General features: G+C 30.2%; 1 protein-coding gene across 1 annotated transcript in view; it reads right to left on the bottom strand.

Annotated features, from left to right (window-relative positions):
* The window catches only part of LOC132725150 (uncharacterized), a 36,018-nt gene that overhangs the window by 5,828 nt on the left and 12,226 nt on the right, over positions 1-17,964 (bottom strand). Inside the window, exons 7-8 of the mRNA XM_060710238.1 lie at positions 11,452-11,589; positions 10,502-10,639 (exon numbers count right to left, since the gene is read on the bottom strand). Coding sequence (XP_060566221.1) covers positions 10,502-10,639; positions 11,452-11,589 — 276 coding nt within the window. The remainder of the gene's footprint in view (positions 1-10,501; positions 10,640-11,451; positions 11,590-17,964) is intronic.

Here is a 17,964-nt window from a genome sequence, read left to right as displayed (position 1 = left end):
ATTAATTGTTTTGTGACAAAAATTTAATTAATAAGAGAAAGAAAGATTTGGCATTTGAATTTGGTCTTGTTTCATGTAAGAATTTTTCCCTTAATCACTTATACTTGTTTGTTGAGATAAAATTGAATAAAGCTGAAACCGGTAATAATTATGTGATACAGCTTTTGCTGTAAAACTAATAAAGGTCATGAACAAACTGAAGAACTGAGTCCCTAATCCTTACAAGGAGCTAATAAATACAGTCCGTTACTACTTCACTGTCATTGCTTATGATTAAAGGGTATAAATCTATATCTTATGAATTATCATCTTGAATTATTAAATATATATTTTTGTCGATATAGATTAAAACAGGGCTTGCTCCTATTCAGATTTATTAGTTTAAAGGCTTAGAATTAATAAGGTTATTTTTCATATTTTCAGTTATTACATTTGTAACAAACTTTCAACTTGTGTCAATCTTTTATTTAACTAGTTTATCCTGATTTCATATTTTTTTGCTTGCTAAGAATAGTTAATTTTAAAGTGATTATTGTAAACATGTGAAGCTTTAAGTAACTTTAAGTTCAGTGTAAATAAAAAACTAAGTTCATTAAGAATTTGGCTGATATAAATTTATTCAACATTTGTGTTTTCTTTCCCTTAAAATCCAAAATATGGTGTCATCCTGACGATAACATTTATCCTATTAAAGAGTACTACTGAGCAAACTAAGAACATCAAAAGTAAATATTAGGTAATGATCAACTAAATTCTGTATATACGTACACAGAGATAACACAAATATATTTGTTTACTTCATGGTATTATAAGTCATATGTTAAATATCGAGATACAACTTTTTGGGCATTTATTGATTTTAGTTAAGCCTTTGATTATGTTGTCAGAGATAGTTTATAGTTAAAAATGATTAAGTTAGATATTTGTGGAAACGTGTTCAATACCATTATATCTATGTATTCAGCAAATAAATCTAGAGTTATATATTACAACTAAATAAGTACGCGATTTAAATGTATATTATGTGTATGACACGGCGAGTGTTGACTCCCTCTCTTTTCGCAATGTTTCTTAATGATTTAGAAGATAAATTTATTGATAAAGGATTTGAAAGCATTGGTGTTCATATGTTTAAAATGATTTAATCTTATATGCATATGATATTGTTATATTTGCAAAGAGTTGTATTAGATTACAAAGTAGCTTTATACCAAAAGTGTTTTAAGTGGAAACTTGTTGTTAATTCAGAAAAAAACTAAAGTAATGCTTTTTCGCAAAGGTGGCCGTTTACAAAGTTATATATCGTTTAGCTATTATGGTTATCCCGTTGAAATTGTAAGTAAGTTCAATTACTTCGGCATTGTTTTTACAACCGGTGGTTCTTCCTCTGAAGCTCAAAGTACACTTACTGTAAAGGCATTTTTTAGAATGAATAAGTATTTATCTAATTTACAGATATATCTGTATACATAGGTTAAAACGTTTTGACAAACTTGTTTCTCCTATTCTTAATTATAGTTAATGCAATTCTATAAATCTATGTAGGGGTTAAGAAAACGACTCAATACGATTTCATTTATGGTGAATTGGGTAGGCTGTCTTTTTAAAATATAATGATATTTCAACATAATTACATTCAATCTAACTGCTTGGTATTTAACGATCATCATATTTGCTATTAGAAGTCTTTTGATTTCCTTTTTTGTAACAAGACTTCATTTTCCTTCACATGAATCATTCTTTAAACATGTGTTCATTTTATGTTAATATGTTGATTGCTTGTACATATATTGTTCCAATGGGTAACTAAAGAGGTAACTCCGTTTATTGTCGCCGTAATAGGTAAAATAGGGTCGGGGATCCATCCATTACTTTACCTTACAATTTATTATGTTACAAAAAAACATAAGGGCATTTATATCATACATTATTTTATAATATATACAATACACAGAAGATAAATGTTTTCTTGGAATTCAGAGTATTCCATTTCCACAAAAAAAAACTGGATATAATATACACAAACTGTAATATATAAGTAGTTAATTCAAAAAGGTACTATCTATTTGATATCATATCAACTAACGAGTACATAGATTTTTTGATTTTTTAACTTTTGTATAACTTACTTATGAAGATGCTAGTTTTAAACTGCAGACGAGGCCTTGTATAAATGGTATTAGCTCCCTCCTCTTGCACAAGAATATCTTTTTAATTCTAGACAAAAATATTAAAGTGACATTGGTCACCTTTTTCATACCTTAAAATAAATGTCTTACAATCAACATTTTGACATTTTAACAATTGTTGCACATCTGAGATAAAAATTTTATAACAATTCCAGAATAAATTAGATAATGTCTCTTTTTTTTCTTTGCAGAAAGTGCATTTATCAGATTGTATCAATCTCATTGTAGACATTAAATAGTTTGTTCTTAGAATTCTATGGATGATTCTAGTTTGAAGCCACTGAAGGTGGATATCATTAGTTTCAGTGTGAACCCATTCAAAGAGGTATTTCCACTCAGTATCATCAATGTTAAAATAAGCATTCCATTTTGATATATATGTAGGTATTTGACAATTATCAATAAATACATTATATATGGTAGAGATTCCATTTCTACATAAAAAATTTGTTTTATATAAAAGGGAATAGATGGCAATAATGCATTGGTATTAGAATATTCAATTTTTAGAGACTTTATGTACTTTCTAATAGCACATTTCAAACCTTCATAAACTAAAAAATTTATATTTGTACCAATTTTTGTTTCTAAATTTTCTTTACTCACAAATTTTTTATTTTTTTCATAATATCTTTGATAAAAAACGCTCTATTTTCATACATTGATTTAACATTCACAGGCTTTCTATCTATCAAAATATTATTATTGTAAAACAATGGACATTTAACAAACTGGTCTATATCTGTTATTTTCACGATATCTATAAAGTCAATAAACGCTAACATAGCATCTTTTCAAAAGTTATTGTACATTTATTTAGATTCAATTTCTACAGTTAAAAACTTTGTCATAATTAAAAATGTTACTTATAAATGTGAAACATTTTTTACCACTTCCAGTGAGAAGTCTTCTAAACCATGTTAATTTCAAACTTTTCATATATGCAAATACACCAATCATTTTTAAACCACATTCCCTGTAGTTTTTTATTTAAACACTAGATTTAATTTTAGATGGGCCACCCCAAACAAATTCATAAAACATTTTATTAATATCTTTGAGTATTTGTGTACCTGGGTTTGGAAGAGAAATAAACAACTGTGTTAGAAGTGGTAATATAATAGACTTAACAACTGTAATTCTACCAATAGGAGTTACCTCCCTCCGATTCCAATACTTTATGCAATTTTCTATTTTCTTACATTTTTCTGTGAAATTAATATCTACCATTTTTTATAAATCTACATGAAAATTTATACCAGAGCAATTTCAAAGCTCTGCCACCTCCGTTTAGTTTCCACTTTGTTTTAATAGATCTAGTAATATATTTGTGTAAGCCTATCCATATAATATGTGTTTTTTCAAAATTTACCTTAAGTCCAGAATGTTAGAGAATGTATGGAAGGTATCTAAGGTGTTATTCAAAGAAACTTCTGAACCATCTAATAATAGAGAAGTGTCATCAGCGAACTGAGATACTCTGTATTCCACATCATTAATATTGATTCCTTTAATATATTTAGAGTTTCTTATTTTAATTGCTTAATTTTAGCACACAAAATAAAGATATATGGACTTCTGGAAGCCTCTCCCTATTTCAAAGAAGTCAGAGAGAAATCCATTTAATTGTACAGCTGTTTTTAAATTTTTCATAAATAAAGATATCCATTGTTTAAACATTGGACCAAAATTGACGAAGGGAGAGTGTGTTTTTTATGAAATTAAAAGACAAGGTATCAAGGCTTTTTCAAAATCTATCATCAATAGCATTCCAGGAAACATGTTTTCTTGTGTAGTTCATGACATCATATAATAAACGTATGTTCTCACCAATAAGTCTACCTTTTATAAAAGCCAGTTTGATCAGAAGAAATCAATGAGTCTAAAACTGTTTTTTACCTATTAGCTATTGTTCCTGACGCTAATTTATAAACACCATTTAAAAGGGTAATTTGTCGTCAGTTTTTTTTTTAAATTGTCTAGGCTTGTTATCTTTTGGAATGCAAGTAATTATCCCTTGCTTCTGAGTCACTGACAATTCTTCATTTCTAAATTCATAATTCATTGCTCTCAAAACAAAATGACCAAAAAAACTTTATAAAAATCAGCTGTAAAACCGTCTGAGCCTGGACTTTTGTCATTTTTCATATTTTTTAAAGTGTTTGACAGTTCAGAGAAAGATAGGAGTCCTTCTAGACTATTTGATTGTTCTCTTGATAATTTGTATATATCATTTGTATTGTCAAGAAAATCATTCATATTTCTATCCCCAATAACATCAGCATTATTATATAAATTTCTGTAAAATTTTTCAGTCTCATTTAATATTAATTTTTGGGCATAGATCTTTATTTTGAAGGTATGGAATTATTTTACTAGCATAATTATATTTTTCTAAATTACAAAAAAAAAAATTACTTGGTTATTTCCCCTCATCTATCCATTGTGCTCTTGATCTTATCATATGACCCCTTATTTTCTCAGTTCTTATACTTTACAGTTTTGAATGTAAATCAGATAAAGTTTTCTGATTTTCTTCATCTATGTTTGTCTCTATGTCTTGATTTTTGGAGAGGAGACTGTTTTCTTCAGAATTTCATTTTTTAGTTTTGTAACTAGAAAAAAGAAATGGTTTTGCGCCTTATTTCCATTAACAGGGTTTATAAAAAAAGTTGATCATCAATACTTAATTGTAAATCCTTATAATTGACATTTTTCAAACAGTCAATATTATATACAGGCAGCAAATACTGCAATATTACATCATCTATCTTATCATAAATACAAATTAAATATTCTAAATAAAAGAATAAAGGATTATTAAATTTCCATAAACCTTTCCCATGTACAATATTATGTTAATCAATTTTAAGAATTATGATAGAATGGTTAGATCTATAGCTTACATCTATATCACAACCTCTAACATGGGGTAATAAATCTTCAGTAATAAGAAAAATCCAATCTGGCTTGCTGAATTGGATTTGTGCGTCGCCATGTAAACTTATAGCAATTACCATTTAATTCCCGAAATGGATCAAAGAGACGTTTTTGATCAATGTAATTCAACAATACAGATCTAGATTTTTTGTTATTATTTATAGATTTATAGTTATCATAATCTACTTCTATATCTTATACTAGATTAAAATCACCACACCAAATAAATGTATTATTATTAATATCATCTATTCAGGGAAAAATATTTTTCATAAAACTTTGGCTGGTCTGTATTTGGACCGTAGACATAAATTAATTAATGTAAATTGTTTTGAGTTTACCGATAAATCTAAAACAATATAATTTCCATTTTCATCAACAAAGGATTGATGAACTTTAAGGTCTAAAGTTCGTTTAAATAAAATACCAACTCCTCGAGCATTTGATTTATAAAAGCTAAAAAAGCATTCAATATTCCACTGATTGTATAAATGTTTCTTCATATTTTCGGTAAAATGCAAATCTTGTAAACAAAATATATCTACTTTGCGATCTTTTAAAAAGAAAAATACATCTAACCTCTTTTTCGTATCATAAAGGCCTCTACAGTTATAAGACAATATCTTTATTTCACCCATTGTCAAAAAATTAATCACAGTTTTCTTTAAAAAATCATGGTAATTCAAAAAAGTTCACATATGAGATATTTTTCCCTAACTATTTTATAACATTTAGAATATCTAGATATCAAAACAGTTTAAGTGTGATAATGCAAAATTATGCGTAAACAGTGTGTTGCCAAGAATAAACAACACAATGAAATTTATAATAAATCAACTAAAAAATACCATCAAATATAGTTAAACAAAACTTCAAATAAATATAAGATTGATTGAAATAATTACTGCTAAGTACAAATTAATTTGGTATATTAATTAACATTATTATAATACTTAAAAATGAATGCACGCTTAATATACCAATATGTATCAATGTATTATAACATTGTTATAACAATGTATTTATTTTCTTTTTTCCAAGAACATGGTGTCATCAAGCATTTATCTTAATTACATAAAAAAATGCTTTAATTTTATACAAACTATTGATTTTAACATATGTACTTGCAGGGTAAGACATTGTACCTTGAAATTAAATACAAGTTCTTAGAAAATGTAAATTAAACCCACGTAGATAAAAATAAAACAGAAAGTCAACATATAAAATTGTCATGATTTACACACACATATCATAAGATGTTGATGTGTCAGGTACAATAAAATACATTTTAATTCATAGTGGATGTTAAATCAGTTTAAACTATATAATATTCGGATTATATTCTTAAAATAACAAAACAGTACTAGAAATCATACTGGCAACTTCATAGGATGTTGAATACCACATCTTACCCAGTGAGTCTAACCATCCCACTGAAAGTAAAACTCCTCCCCGATTAAGGCGAAGGTTAGAAGTTGACCAGCAGAAAAACTAAATGCATGTACTTATATTTATATTAAACTATGACAAATACATTTAAATTTATAGCGTATCATTTATTTTTTAAGAAACAATTAAGTATATCTACACAAAGATATGTTATAACAATGAATTGGATAGGAAATAAAACAACATGTTACATGAATTAATCCATAATGAATTAAAAAGGAATTCAAGTAAATATATCAATATGTATGATGTTTGTTTGTCTATATACATGTTTAAAGTGTAATCTTTTCACCAGTCATCTGGTCCTGACTAGAATATCTAAGAAGATTTATTCATAAATATCTGTCACTGTAATATGCATTTATTAATGTTTATACACTTATTATCATTCAATATATAATAATATACTATCAATACAAATAAAAACAAAGTAAAAAACCCTCCTGTTTCATTTTGAAGCATTTAACTAATATTAAATTATATAATTCAGCATGGCAAAAGAAAGAAGTACATATTAAATATACCAGTTGTAGAAATTAATATTAGACATAAACTAAATCTTTATAGAATGTAATGACTTATTTTTTTAACTCTCTCAAAGCAAAACAAATGGTATAAAGATAAGTATAAAATTACATAGTACTTCTATCATTTCAGTAAGTTAACCTTATCAATAATATAAATTTTATCACAACATCTTAAATGCAGGCATGTGTGTTATTTTTAAAAAAATCATAATGTTTATCATGCATTCTAATTTTGATTAACCCTTTACGTCATTTAAACGTGTTTTGAAGACTTCGACCTACCCCCCCCCCCTTTTTGAGGCCTCAAACAGTGAAAAACTACCCTATTTAGGTCCCAAACACTGTTATCCGTTTGAGAAATGTTGTTAAAAAAGTGATCACTTTTTCGGCGCCGTCCCAATAAAAAAAGTACATCAAGGGGTTTCCAGAAGGGGGGGGGGATGTGTCCCTTGTTTGTGGGGTTTCAAGGGGGTTTCAAGGGGTGGCAGTCCCCCTCATCGCCAAGAAAACTTTGAACATGTGACAGGCTAAAACTGGCCTCAGGTCAATTGTAAGGTAACGTGTAACCAACGCTGAAAAGTCTTTTACTCCATCTCAATCCATTGAGAAGTTGCAGCACTTTGAAATCAGTTTTGATGGAAAAAGACGATGTAAAATAGTGATTTTTGGCAATTATGAGACGTCCCCCGTTGCCATGGTAACAGGAAATTTAAGATTGAGCATGCTGTAACAGAGGCTATTGTCCAGTCAAAATGTGTGCCAAGTATCATTAGTATTTAAGCATTTGTCATAGTTTCATAGCAGTTTGTAACTTGTTACAGGAGGCTTTTAAAGAAAACAGTCATTTTTCACAATATGCTCATGAGGTAAAGCGTAAATTAAAAAATAAAAAATGCTACAAAACAACATTTTTTCACCAAAATTAGATGAAAGGCCACGTGTTAACATAGAAGTTTGGGTAATTTCCAAGGTTTTTATTCTTTTTTTGTTAACCCTTAACCTCATTTAGACGTGTTTTGACGGCTTTTAGACCACTCTTTAAGGCCTTAAACAGTATAAAACTACCCTGTTTAGGCCCTATACACTGTTTTCAAAGGCTCTCGACGACGGATTAGAAGTAAGAACAGTATTCTTTGATATAAGTAAAGCTTTCGACAAGGTATGGCATGATGGTCTTCTCTATAAATTAAAAAATGCTGCATTAAATGGATAATTGCTGAACTGGTTCTCTGATTATCTTTCTAACAGACGTCAATGTGTCGTTCTTCCAGGAGCTCATTCTAATTGGTCAACTGTAAATGCAGGAGTTCCTCAAGGATCTATTCTTGGGCCTCTGTTGTTCCTGGTATACATTAATGATATTGTTGACGATTTAAACTCAAGCATACACCTCTTTGCCGATGATACTAGTTTGCACATAATTGTTGACTATCCAATAGCTGCCGCGACAACTCTTCAATCTGATATTGATAAAATTTCAAGTTGGGCTGATAAATGGCTTGTAACATTCAACCCTTCTAAATCGGAAACTATGATCATGTCATGCAAAACAAATAAGCCTTATCATCCGCCACTTCTAATGCATGATCAGCCTATCTCCTCAGTAAATAGTCATAAACATCTTGGTCTTTACTTTTCTGATTATTGCTCTTGGCATGTACATATTAATTCTATCAAAGAGAAGGCTTGGAAAAGAATTCATATCATGAAAAAACTTAAATTTACACTAGACAGAAGATCACTAGAAGTTATATATCTATCATTCATAAGACCTCTCATTGAATATGCAGATGTAGTCTGGATCAACTGTACACAATATGAAAAACTTGAACTGGATAAAATTCAACATGAAGCCGCCCGTATAGTCTCAGGGGCCACTAAACTTGTATCTCTTCAGGAACTTCAAAGAGAAGTTCTTTGGGAATCGTTCGAAAGCCATAGACAGAATCACAAACTTATTTTGTTTTACAAAATGAAAAACGGTCTCACACCAGATTATTTATCGTCCTTAGTTCCACCATCAGTTTGAGAAACGTCTATGTACAATTTACGAAATGCTTCTGACATGCAAACAATACATACAAGAACTTCTCTTTACCATAATGCATTTCTGCCATCTGCTTTGAGAGATTGGAACTTACTATCAATAGAGGTACAAAACTCAATATCTTTGTCCTCTTTTAAAACGCAACTTAAAGGTAATATAAAAAATGCCCCAAATACTATCACATAGGAGAAAGAAAATGGCAAGTCATGCACACATGGCTCCGAACAGAATGTAGCTCTTTAAACCATCACTTATTCAGAAAAAATATGTCCCCCTCACCAAATTGTCAATGTGGTCTCCTGGAAAGTAGCCACCACTTCTTCTTTGAGTGTCACTTTTATAATGATATCAGACTCAGACTATTTGATGCTGTTTCTAATATCTGTACTATAACACTTCATACCTTACTAAACGGAGACCAAAATCTTAGCCATGACATTAATTCTAAAATTGTTCAAGCAGTTTATGTATATATACGTGAAAGTAACCGATTTTCATGAGCAAATAATATGCCAACTTGACCTATCCGAATGAATCTTCTTTACCTTCTTTCAAATTCTTTTCAATTATTTATATTCTTAAAAAAAAAGATCTTTTGAACAATAGCTAAAATCTTCGATTTTTTTTTCGTTTCAAATATGTAAAAAACTAACTTCATTGTTTCAAATAATATTGCAAACACTGTCATAATTTAACTGCATTGTACAAATATGTAGAAGACCTTTATAAGCTTTATAGCTTTCGGCTCTAATCCTTTTTCATTCGTGTATCTAATTATTGTAATTGTATTAACAAAATGTACTTGTATCATTGTTTGAAATAAACTATGTTTAAACTATACACTGTTTTTCGTTTGAGAAATGTTGTAAAAAAGTGATCACTTTTTTCGGCGCCGTCCTCCATCAAAAGGTACATGAAGGGGTTGCCAGAAGGGATAGCCCCCCCCCCCCCCCCCCCGCTGAAGGCCTTTTACTCTATATCAATCCATTGTGAAATTGCAGCACTTTGAAATCAGTTTTGATGAAAAAAAAACAATGCAAAATACTGATGTTTTGGCAATTTTGAGACGTTCCGGCGTTGACATTGAAACGGATAATTTCAAATTGAGCATGCTGTTACAGAGACTATGGTCCAGTCAACATTATTTGTATTAAGTTTCATCAGTATTGAAGCATTTGTCATAGTTCAATAGCAGTGTGAACTTGTAACAGGATACTTTTCAATGAAAACGGTCAATTTGCGCAATATGCTCATGAGGTAAAGGGTTTATTGAAATCAAGGAAAGAAAGTGATAAAAAGCGTCCGTTTAGAATACATGTAAAGTCAATGAATGTTCAAACTGCACTTACTTTTCTACTGTTTCCTTAATCGCTTTGCATCTATTTGAAACTGAATCAGATTTAACTGATCCGGATTTTCTGTCGATGTTAAGATCCACTTCAAGCCTCGAAACAATCTCGACAAGTGTTTCGGTCTCAGTTTTGCAGCTGGAATAGTTGGCAAAATGTATATTTTCAACAATTAGATATGTAGATCACATTTTTCTATTTTCTTTACCGTCGTGAATTTATAAACAATTTAGAATAAAATTATTAGGATTGATTAATTTTTTCTTACTGTTAAAAATATAAATGTGTAACTTGTGTAACTAGCTAAGATAAGAAATATGCAAATCATTCTATTCTTTACTTATTATCGCACTGGATAACACAAAGTGTCATACTTTCATTTCATAAATATAGAGTAAAAAGTAAGTACCGTTTTACTCTATTATTTATTGCAAAAATGAGATGATCGCCAATTGTAACATTTACTTAACTTGCCTATATAAGGATAAGATGTACGGCTGTATCTATTTAAGTGTGTTTCAAACAGGCGTATGCGGCACACATAATTGCATATTTTTATGTGAATTCATATGCGTTTACAATTTTTAAAAAGCTTAACCGAACGCTAGGTGTTTATTCTACTCAACATTAAACAATATATATTATATAACTCTCCTGACAGACAGGTCGGTGCATTATATCATACTATATAGGAACGGCATTATGATGTAGAACCTGAAAACTGTGCTGTCCAAAGTTATCCTTACGCTCATTTGTAATGCACAAGGTTCAACATCTTTTGTCTCTTATGTTTTATTTTTGAACCGTAAGATTTAACCAGGATGCCGCTTTCCTTTCGTTATGTAAATTGTCATTTTTGATCGAAGTCTATATCTGAAGTATGTTTCGTACAATTTACGCGAAATTACTTATGTCTTTGAGTTTATGAAATTTATTTTATTCTGACGTACTTGTCCAATACTTTAAGGATACTTTTACATGTATCAACAGGTGAACGTTGTTCGTCACTTTTTGAATGATGTGTTCCAGTTAGATCTGAAAATAGTATGTTACTCCTTTCCTCCACATCGAATAATGGTTTTTCTATCCTGAAAAATGCCAAATATTGAGTTTTTCATCCGCAAAAAACAAGCTATTGCTAATTAGTATTTTTCTTTGTTAATCTTACTCTTGTTTTCTATTAATGTTAATTTCCACTTGCTATTCAATTCTTTATCATTTGTCGCGTTCAACATATTTAAGATAGTATACCCCGAGTGGGCACTATCAGGGACTTAAAAATTTAACAACAAATGTTCCATTTATTGAAAATATACCTGTATTCAAAATTTGAAAAAAAATATTACCGTACTGTAAAAAAATCGAACATTATTTCACTAAGGAAACTCCTATAAATCTGTATTATCGTCCAAACATGTATTCCTATTAATAATTGTTAAGAAACAAAATCTATCATTCATCTCGCAAAATAAACAAGCTAAATGACTGTTTCCAGTCAAATTATTTAAAATATGTATTAATATGATCAAAATTAACCTTATTTAGCCAATTAATACCTATGATAAATATATTATTAAAATCTAACAGTTTTTGTTTTCTTAAAAGGGATCTTAGAGATATAAAAAAGCAAGAGGATCACGATGGCCCTTACACGCTCAAATAAACAAGATTGCATTATTAAATTTTGGCGGCCATCTTGATTAGCAATCCATTAATAATTTGAGCAATTTTAATAGAGGACCAACCAAGAATCATTCCTATATAGTTTCATAAAAATCTACCAAATACGTAAGCAAGAGATGCCAATGATTTTTTTCTATTTAAAGTACTCGATGCCATGTTATTCAACAGGCCAGAACAATTTCAGCACCGTTTTTGACATATGCATAGTTTCATCAAAATATACACAGTAGTTAAGAAGCAGATGTTGTTTTAAAGGTGTTTTTTTGCTCTGTCGTGAACCATTTGAGCAGCTTTCATAGAGGACTTTCCAACAATTTATATATAGTTTTATCACAATGGATCCAATGGAGGAGAAGTAATTGAAAGGATTTACTATTTTAGCTCTGTCACCTATTTTTATCAGCAGACCAGAACCATTTCAGCAGTTTATTCTAGAAAACTATTTGTTTTGAAGATGCATTTAAAGATCATTCCTGTATACTTTTATCACTATTGATGTAAGGGCGTAGGAGGAGATGTCATTAAAGTAAAAACGTTAACGATGGTCAGAAGACGCCGGACGCAGGGTATCACAATAGATCACATTCAGCACTTTGTGTTCAGGTAATGCATTAGGAGCAACTACCTTCACAGCTGTAATATAAAGGGTTTAAAGCTACTCTCCCACACAAAATGGGTGTACAGCATCAACATATTTGTTTTCAGTTATTAAAAATACATAGAATACCGTCTAACAGTTGTTACGTTTTGTTTTACACAGATATAAATACCCTTATTATCACATCCGTTAACATGTACAAAGTAGGGTAGAACTTATTAAGCAAGAGCCATGTCAACATGGCAATCCCCCGCCGAATGTGTTTGCTCATTGGAAGAATATATATGTAGTAGAGCAATATTATTTAATTTTAAGATGTCTTTTTGTAAAAAAAACTGATGGCTGAAGTGATTACAGATTTGAAACCTTTGTGAATACTGATGGCTGAAAATAACAAAGGGCTATAACTGAAAAATAATACAGGGTAGTTTATCATTCTTGTGTGCTACACTCTTTCTCAATGGGATATATCCACCTATGAAGTTTCAAGTTGATACCTCTTAAACTTTTGAGATAAGCTCCGGACAAAAAGTATGAAAAACCACAAAGGGCAATAACTAAACAATTATAAAGGGTAGAGTTATAATTATTGTGCACAGCATTCCTCCTCAATAAGTTAAATCCACGTATGGAGTTTCATGTTGACATCTCAAACACTTTTTGAGTTATGCTCCACTCGGGTGAAAATTAAGTTTGAAAAATAGCAAAGGGAAATAACTCAAAAACTTTGAAGGGTAGAGTTATCATTCTTGTGCACTGCACACCTCCTGATTGAGATATATCCACCTATGAAGTTTCATGTTGATATCTCAAAGGCTTTTTGAAATATGCGCTAGACAAAAATGTCAGACGGAAGGACGGACTGACTGATGGGCGGAAGGACAGACGGACAGACAAAGACTAAGTTATATTTTGAGTTTTATGTGAAAACCTTATAGAGTAAATACCTTATGAGTTACTGTCTGGACAAAAAATAAGCATGAAAAATAACAAAAGGCAGTAACTGAAAAATTATGAACGGTAGAGTTATCATTCTTGTGCGCTGCACTCTTCTTAAATGAGATCAATCTACCTATGAAGTTTCAAGTTGATACCTGTAATACCTTTTAAGATAAGCTCCGGACAAAACGTATGAACAATAAAAAAGGGCAATAACTCAAAAATTATAAATGGTAGAGTTATCATTCTTAAGCACAGCATTCCTCCTAAATAAGATCTATCCACCTATGAAGTTTTATGTTGACATCTCAAAGATTTTTTTGAGTTATGCTCCACTCAGGAAAAAAATAAGTATGAAAAATAAGAAAGGGAAATAACTAAAAAATTATGAAGGGTAGAGTTATCATTCATGTGCACTGCACACCTCCTGACTTGAGATCTATCCACCTATGAAGTTTCATTGTCATATCTCAAAGGCTTTTTAGTTATGCTCCGGACAAAAATTAAGCATGAAAAATAACAAAGGGCAATAACTGAAAAATAATACAGGGTAGGTAATCATTCTTGTGCGCTGCACTACACCTCAATGAGATCTATCCACCTATGAAGTTTCAAGTTAATACTTCTTACACTTTTTGAGATAAGCTCCGGAAAAAATAGTATGAAAAAGAACAAACGGCAATAACTAAAAACATATATACGGAAGAGTTTTCATTCTTGCGCACAACATTATTCCTCAATAAGATCTATCCACCTATTACAATTTAGTTGACATCTCAAAGACTTTTTAAGTTATGCTCCACTCAAGTGAAAAATTAAGTATGAAACATAACAAAGGGCAATAACTCAAAACTTATTAAGGATAGAGCTATCATTCTTATGCACTGCACACCTCATGAGTAAGATCCATCCACCTTTGTAGTTTCATGTTGATATCTCAAAGGCTTTTTGAGTTATGCTCTGGACAAAAATTAAATTTGAAAAATAACAAATGGCAAAAACTCAAAAATTATACAGGGTAGAGATATCATTCTTGTGCACTGCACTCCACCTCAATGAGATCTATCTACCTATGAAGTTTCAAGTTGATACATCAAATACTTTTTATGATATGCTCCGGACAAAAAGGACGGACGGAAGGACGGACGGATGGACGAAGACTTTTTCTATATCCCCCGCCGCCTTTCGGTGGGGGATAATAAATGTCAGTTTTGGATCAGTTTTAAGCCGAATAGTACGGAATTCTTTTAACGATAGCCTGTTGCTCACTGCGTACTGCTCATTGCCTACTGTTTACTGTCTACTGCTTATTGACAGTTATAATTTATGCAAGGATCAATTACAAAGTATTCCGGGGATAGTTTTCAAAAAAGCTTTACAAGCTTCCTACTCAATCCGTAAATTTTATTTTATGTAATGTATTATGTAAATGTGTGGATTATAAATAAAATATTGTTTAAACTAAAGTATTCCGAACACACAGGCACGCTCGCCATTTTGCAGGAAATCTGCTGAAATAACGTGAAACAATGGTAAGTATATATGGTAAGTAAGTAAGATATAATACGCGAGAAATATAAATTTTTAACACGAATCTTTCAAATTTCAATAAAATATTTAAGTAAGCGTCAAGCATAAAAATAAAGTTATTAACTATTGACTGACTGAAAAAAGTGAAGTATATTTTCCCATTCTTGTTCCACCTTACTGGTATCACATAAAGAATCATTGAATGGCTTGAACATACTCTCCATAGGTTGAGAGGCTTACATCTGGGCCATTATGCCAGCACTCATCCTTATTTTGTTGAGAATTTCATTTACATTTTCTTTTGACAATATAATTCATTTAAAGTAAAATATATACATTGTATCATTTATTTCATATTCTGATGAAATTACTTAATATGAAATCTAGGTCAATTATTCTTGACTGTCATAATAAATCATATTTGAGTTCATTTACGAGATCATAGTGCTTCATTGAATAATAGTGTATAAATGTGTCTTTTTCCTGATTAGATGCTATAAAGTAAATTTTGTTAACTTGATTTTACACTTAATATTTAACGTTTGCAAAGATATTGATTCTGAAGATTACTTGTCTAGTACCGAAGATGATAATTATGACAGAAACATGTCTGAGGATGAACAGTGTAAACATTCATTCTACACCAAATTTGACTCCACATACAAGTGAGAGAACTAACACACTTGCACGTGAAAAACTTGAAATTGCAGTGGAAAAGGAGGAGGATTACATAAATTATCTATAGTATGTTATCAAATAGACACAGATTGCAAATAACTAAATTTACTGAAAAAATAAACCTTTGTGATACAAAATGATCATATTAAGGTTACAATATATATTTTGATGTGTTTATTTTAAATATAACTTCCGCAAGTTTGTTTTTGCTTTCATAGCAAACACACTTAAATAAAAGTGAACTTTTAAATTGTTATCTTTCTAGTTATTTTAGAAGTACCTCGAATTTGCCAGAATCATCCTAATATTTTTCAATGAAGATGTTATTTGTCAGGTTTTTAGAAGTTTGAAAACTAGAGTAAACAGTTCTATGCTTCACAGAATTATATCAAGATACCATTGATGGCTTACAGCTTCAATAATATGATATTTGGCATTTTTAATTTACCTTTTGCAAGTTTACATTGCTTTTTTCGTGTAAATAAGTTTATGTTCCGCAATATATTTGCATTAATGCTTTAAAGAGAACTTTTGATTATAATACTGCATTTTTCACTGCTCAAGAGTTAGAACACATTTCCTCCGCCTATTATACCCTACATTATATATTTTTTGTGTTAATTTTTAAACATGATATGAGTACAATGTATCGTTCTTTGTAGAGATTGGCACGTAAATAAGCTCCTTAAAATTTCGAACTGTATTAACGTAATGATTAGTTATTTCCTGTTTGAAAGTGTTGCTATATGATAATGGTTATTTTCCAACTTAATAATCAATCGTCAGCTGACAATAATTGGGCTAAAGGAAAACAGTAGCAACATAGCGAACATTTCATAAATATTTTCGGTTGTGTAAAAATCGCTTTCCTTGAAACCTGCAGATATTTTAAATACTGTTTAATAAAAAAGATATTAATTTCTCGTATTTTTTATCATAAGCTTAGAGGTCGCATTGTTAAGAAAATGCATATTTTTCATGCGGTGTAAAACATGGTCACTGTGTTTCTTTTTAAATGTAAATAAAAAGTTTGATAAAAATAAAATATCATAGCTTGTTTGTAATTCTGTTTATGTTTAGCTCGCCTGAACACAAATATTTGTGACATCATATCGGCGGGCATTATACAGATCTTAGAAGGAAACAAAATAATAAGTCTACACTTTTGTAAACCAAATGGTGGTTATTTATAGATGGAAGGGAATGTTGTAACATGACCGTAAATGTAACATATTAAGCATTGTACATATTAAAAACAATTGTAATTCCATCAAGTTATATATCCATTGGATCGTAAAGAGTAAGTATTAGGCAATTGAAAATAATGCAAAATCATCAGATTCTGAGATATTTCGCAAAATTCATCTAAAGCTTCAATTCCTGACAAGTTTACTGAATATATTTCTTCAAACAATTTAACAAGCTTAACAGGGTTCCATATTTTGCAAGCAAATGATATCAAGAACAGACGCCAAGCAATATAGTGATTGGTAAGTATTCTTTCTTGTCTTGGGTTATTCAATCATCAGTTGTAAATAAGAATTTAATAAAGACATTAAAGTAAAATCTAAGAATTCTATGTGGAAGGCATAACGTGGACCCACATGTAGGATACCACAGTCTGTCATCTCTTTAGACAGATACTTAAGATTCTTTGCATAATTTATGCCAAAATAACTAAAAAATCTTTCAATGATTAATTATACACCGACTTCGCAATTATAACACTTTTATTGACATGCTAGTAAACTTACTCCTTTCAAAGAAGTTTTTAAACATCTGCCATAGTAGCATTTTAGAATTAATCACACCTTTTTAAGGTGTTAATTGCACAAAACAATAATGTCATGGTTCATCAACAAAACAAGGTTGTAACTTTTTAGACTAAACTGAAACACAGTATCATTTATGATTTGGACTTTGAAGAGTGTACACTCTTCTTACTAATCTCCCAGTTAGTCTATCAGACTGCAAACTGTCTATCAAGACGTGATAGATAATTTTGTCTGAAATCAACGAATGCATTTGCAACAAG

The sequence above is a fragment of the Ruditapes philippinarum genome, unplaced genomic scaffold (assembly GCF_026571515.1).
Source record: "Ruditapes philippinarum isolate M1 unplaced genomic scaffold, ASM2657151v2 ctg2052_1_1_1_1, whole genome shotgun sequence".
In the NCBI taxonomy this organism is placed as follows: Eukaryota; Metazoa; Mollusca; class Bivalvia; order Venerida; family Veneridae; genus Ruditapes; species Ruditapes philippinarum.
The sequence above is the reverse complement of the archived record's forward strand: the minus strand, read 5'-3'. Positions and strand labels throughout refer to the sequence as shown.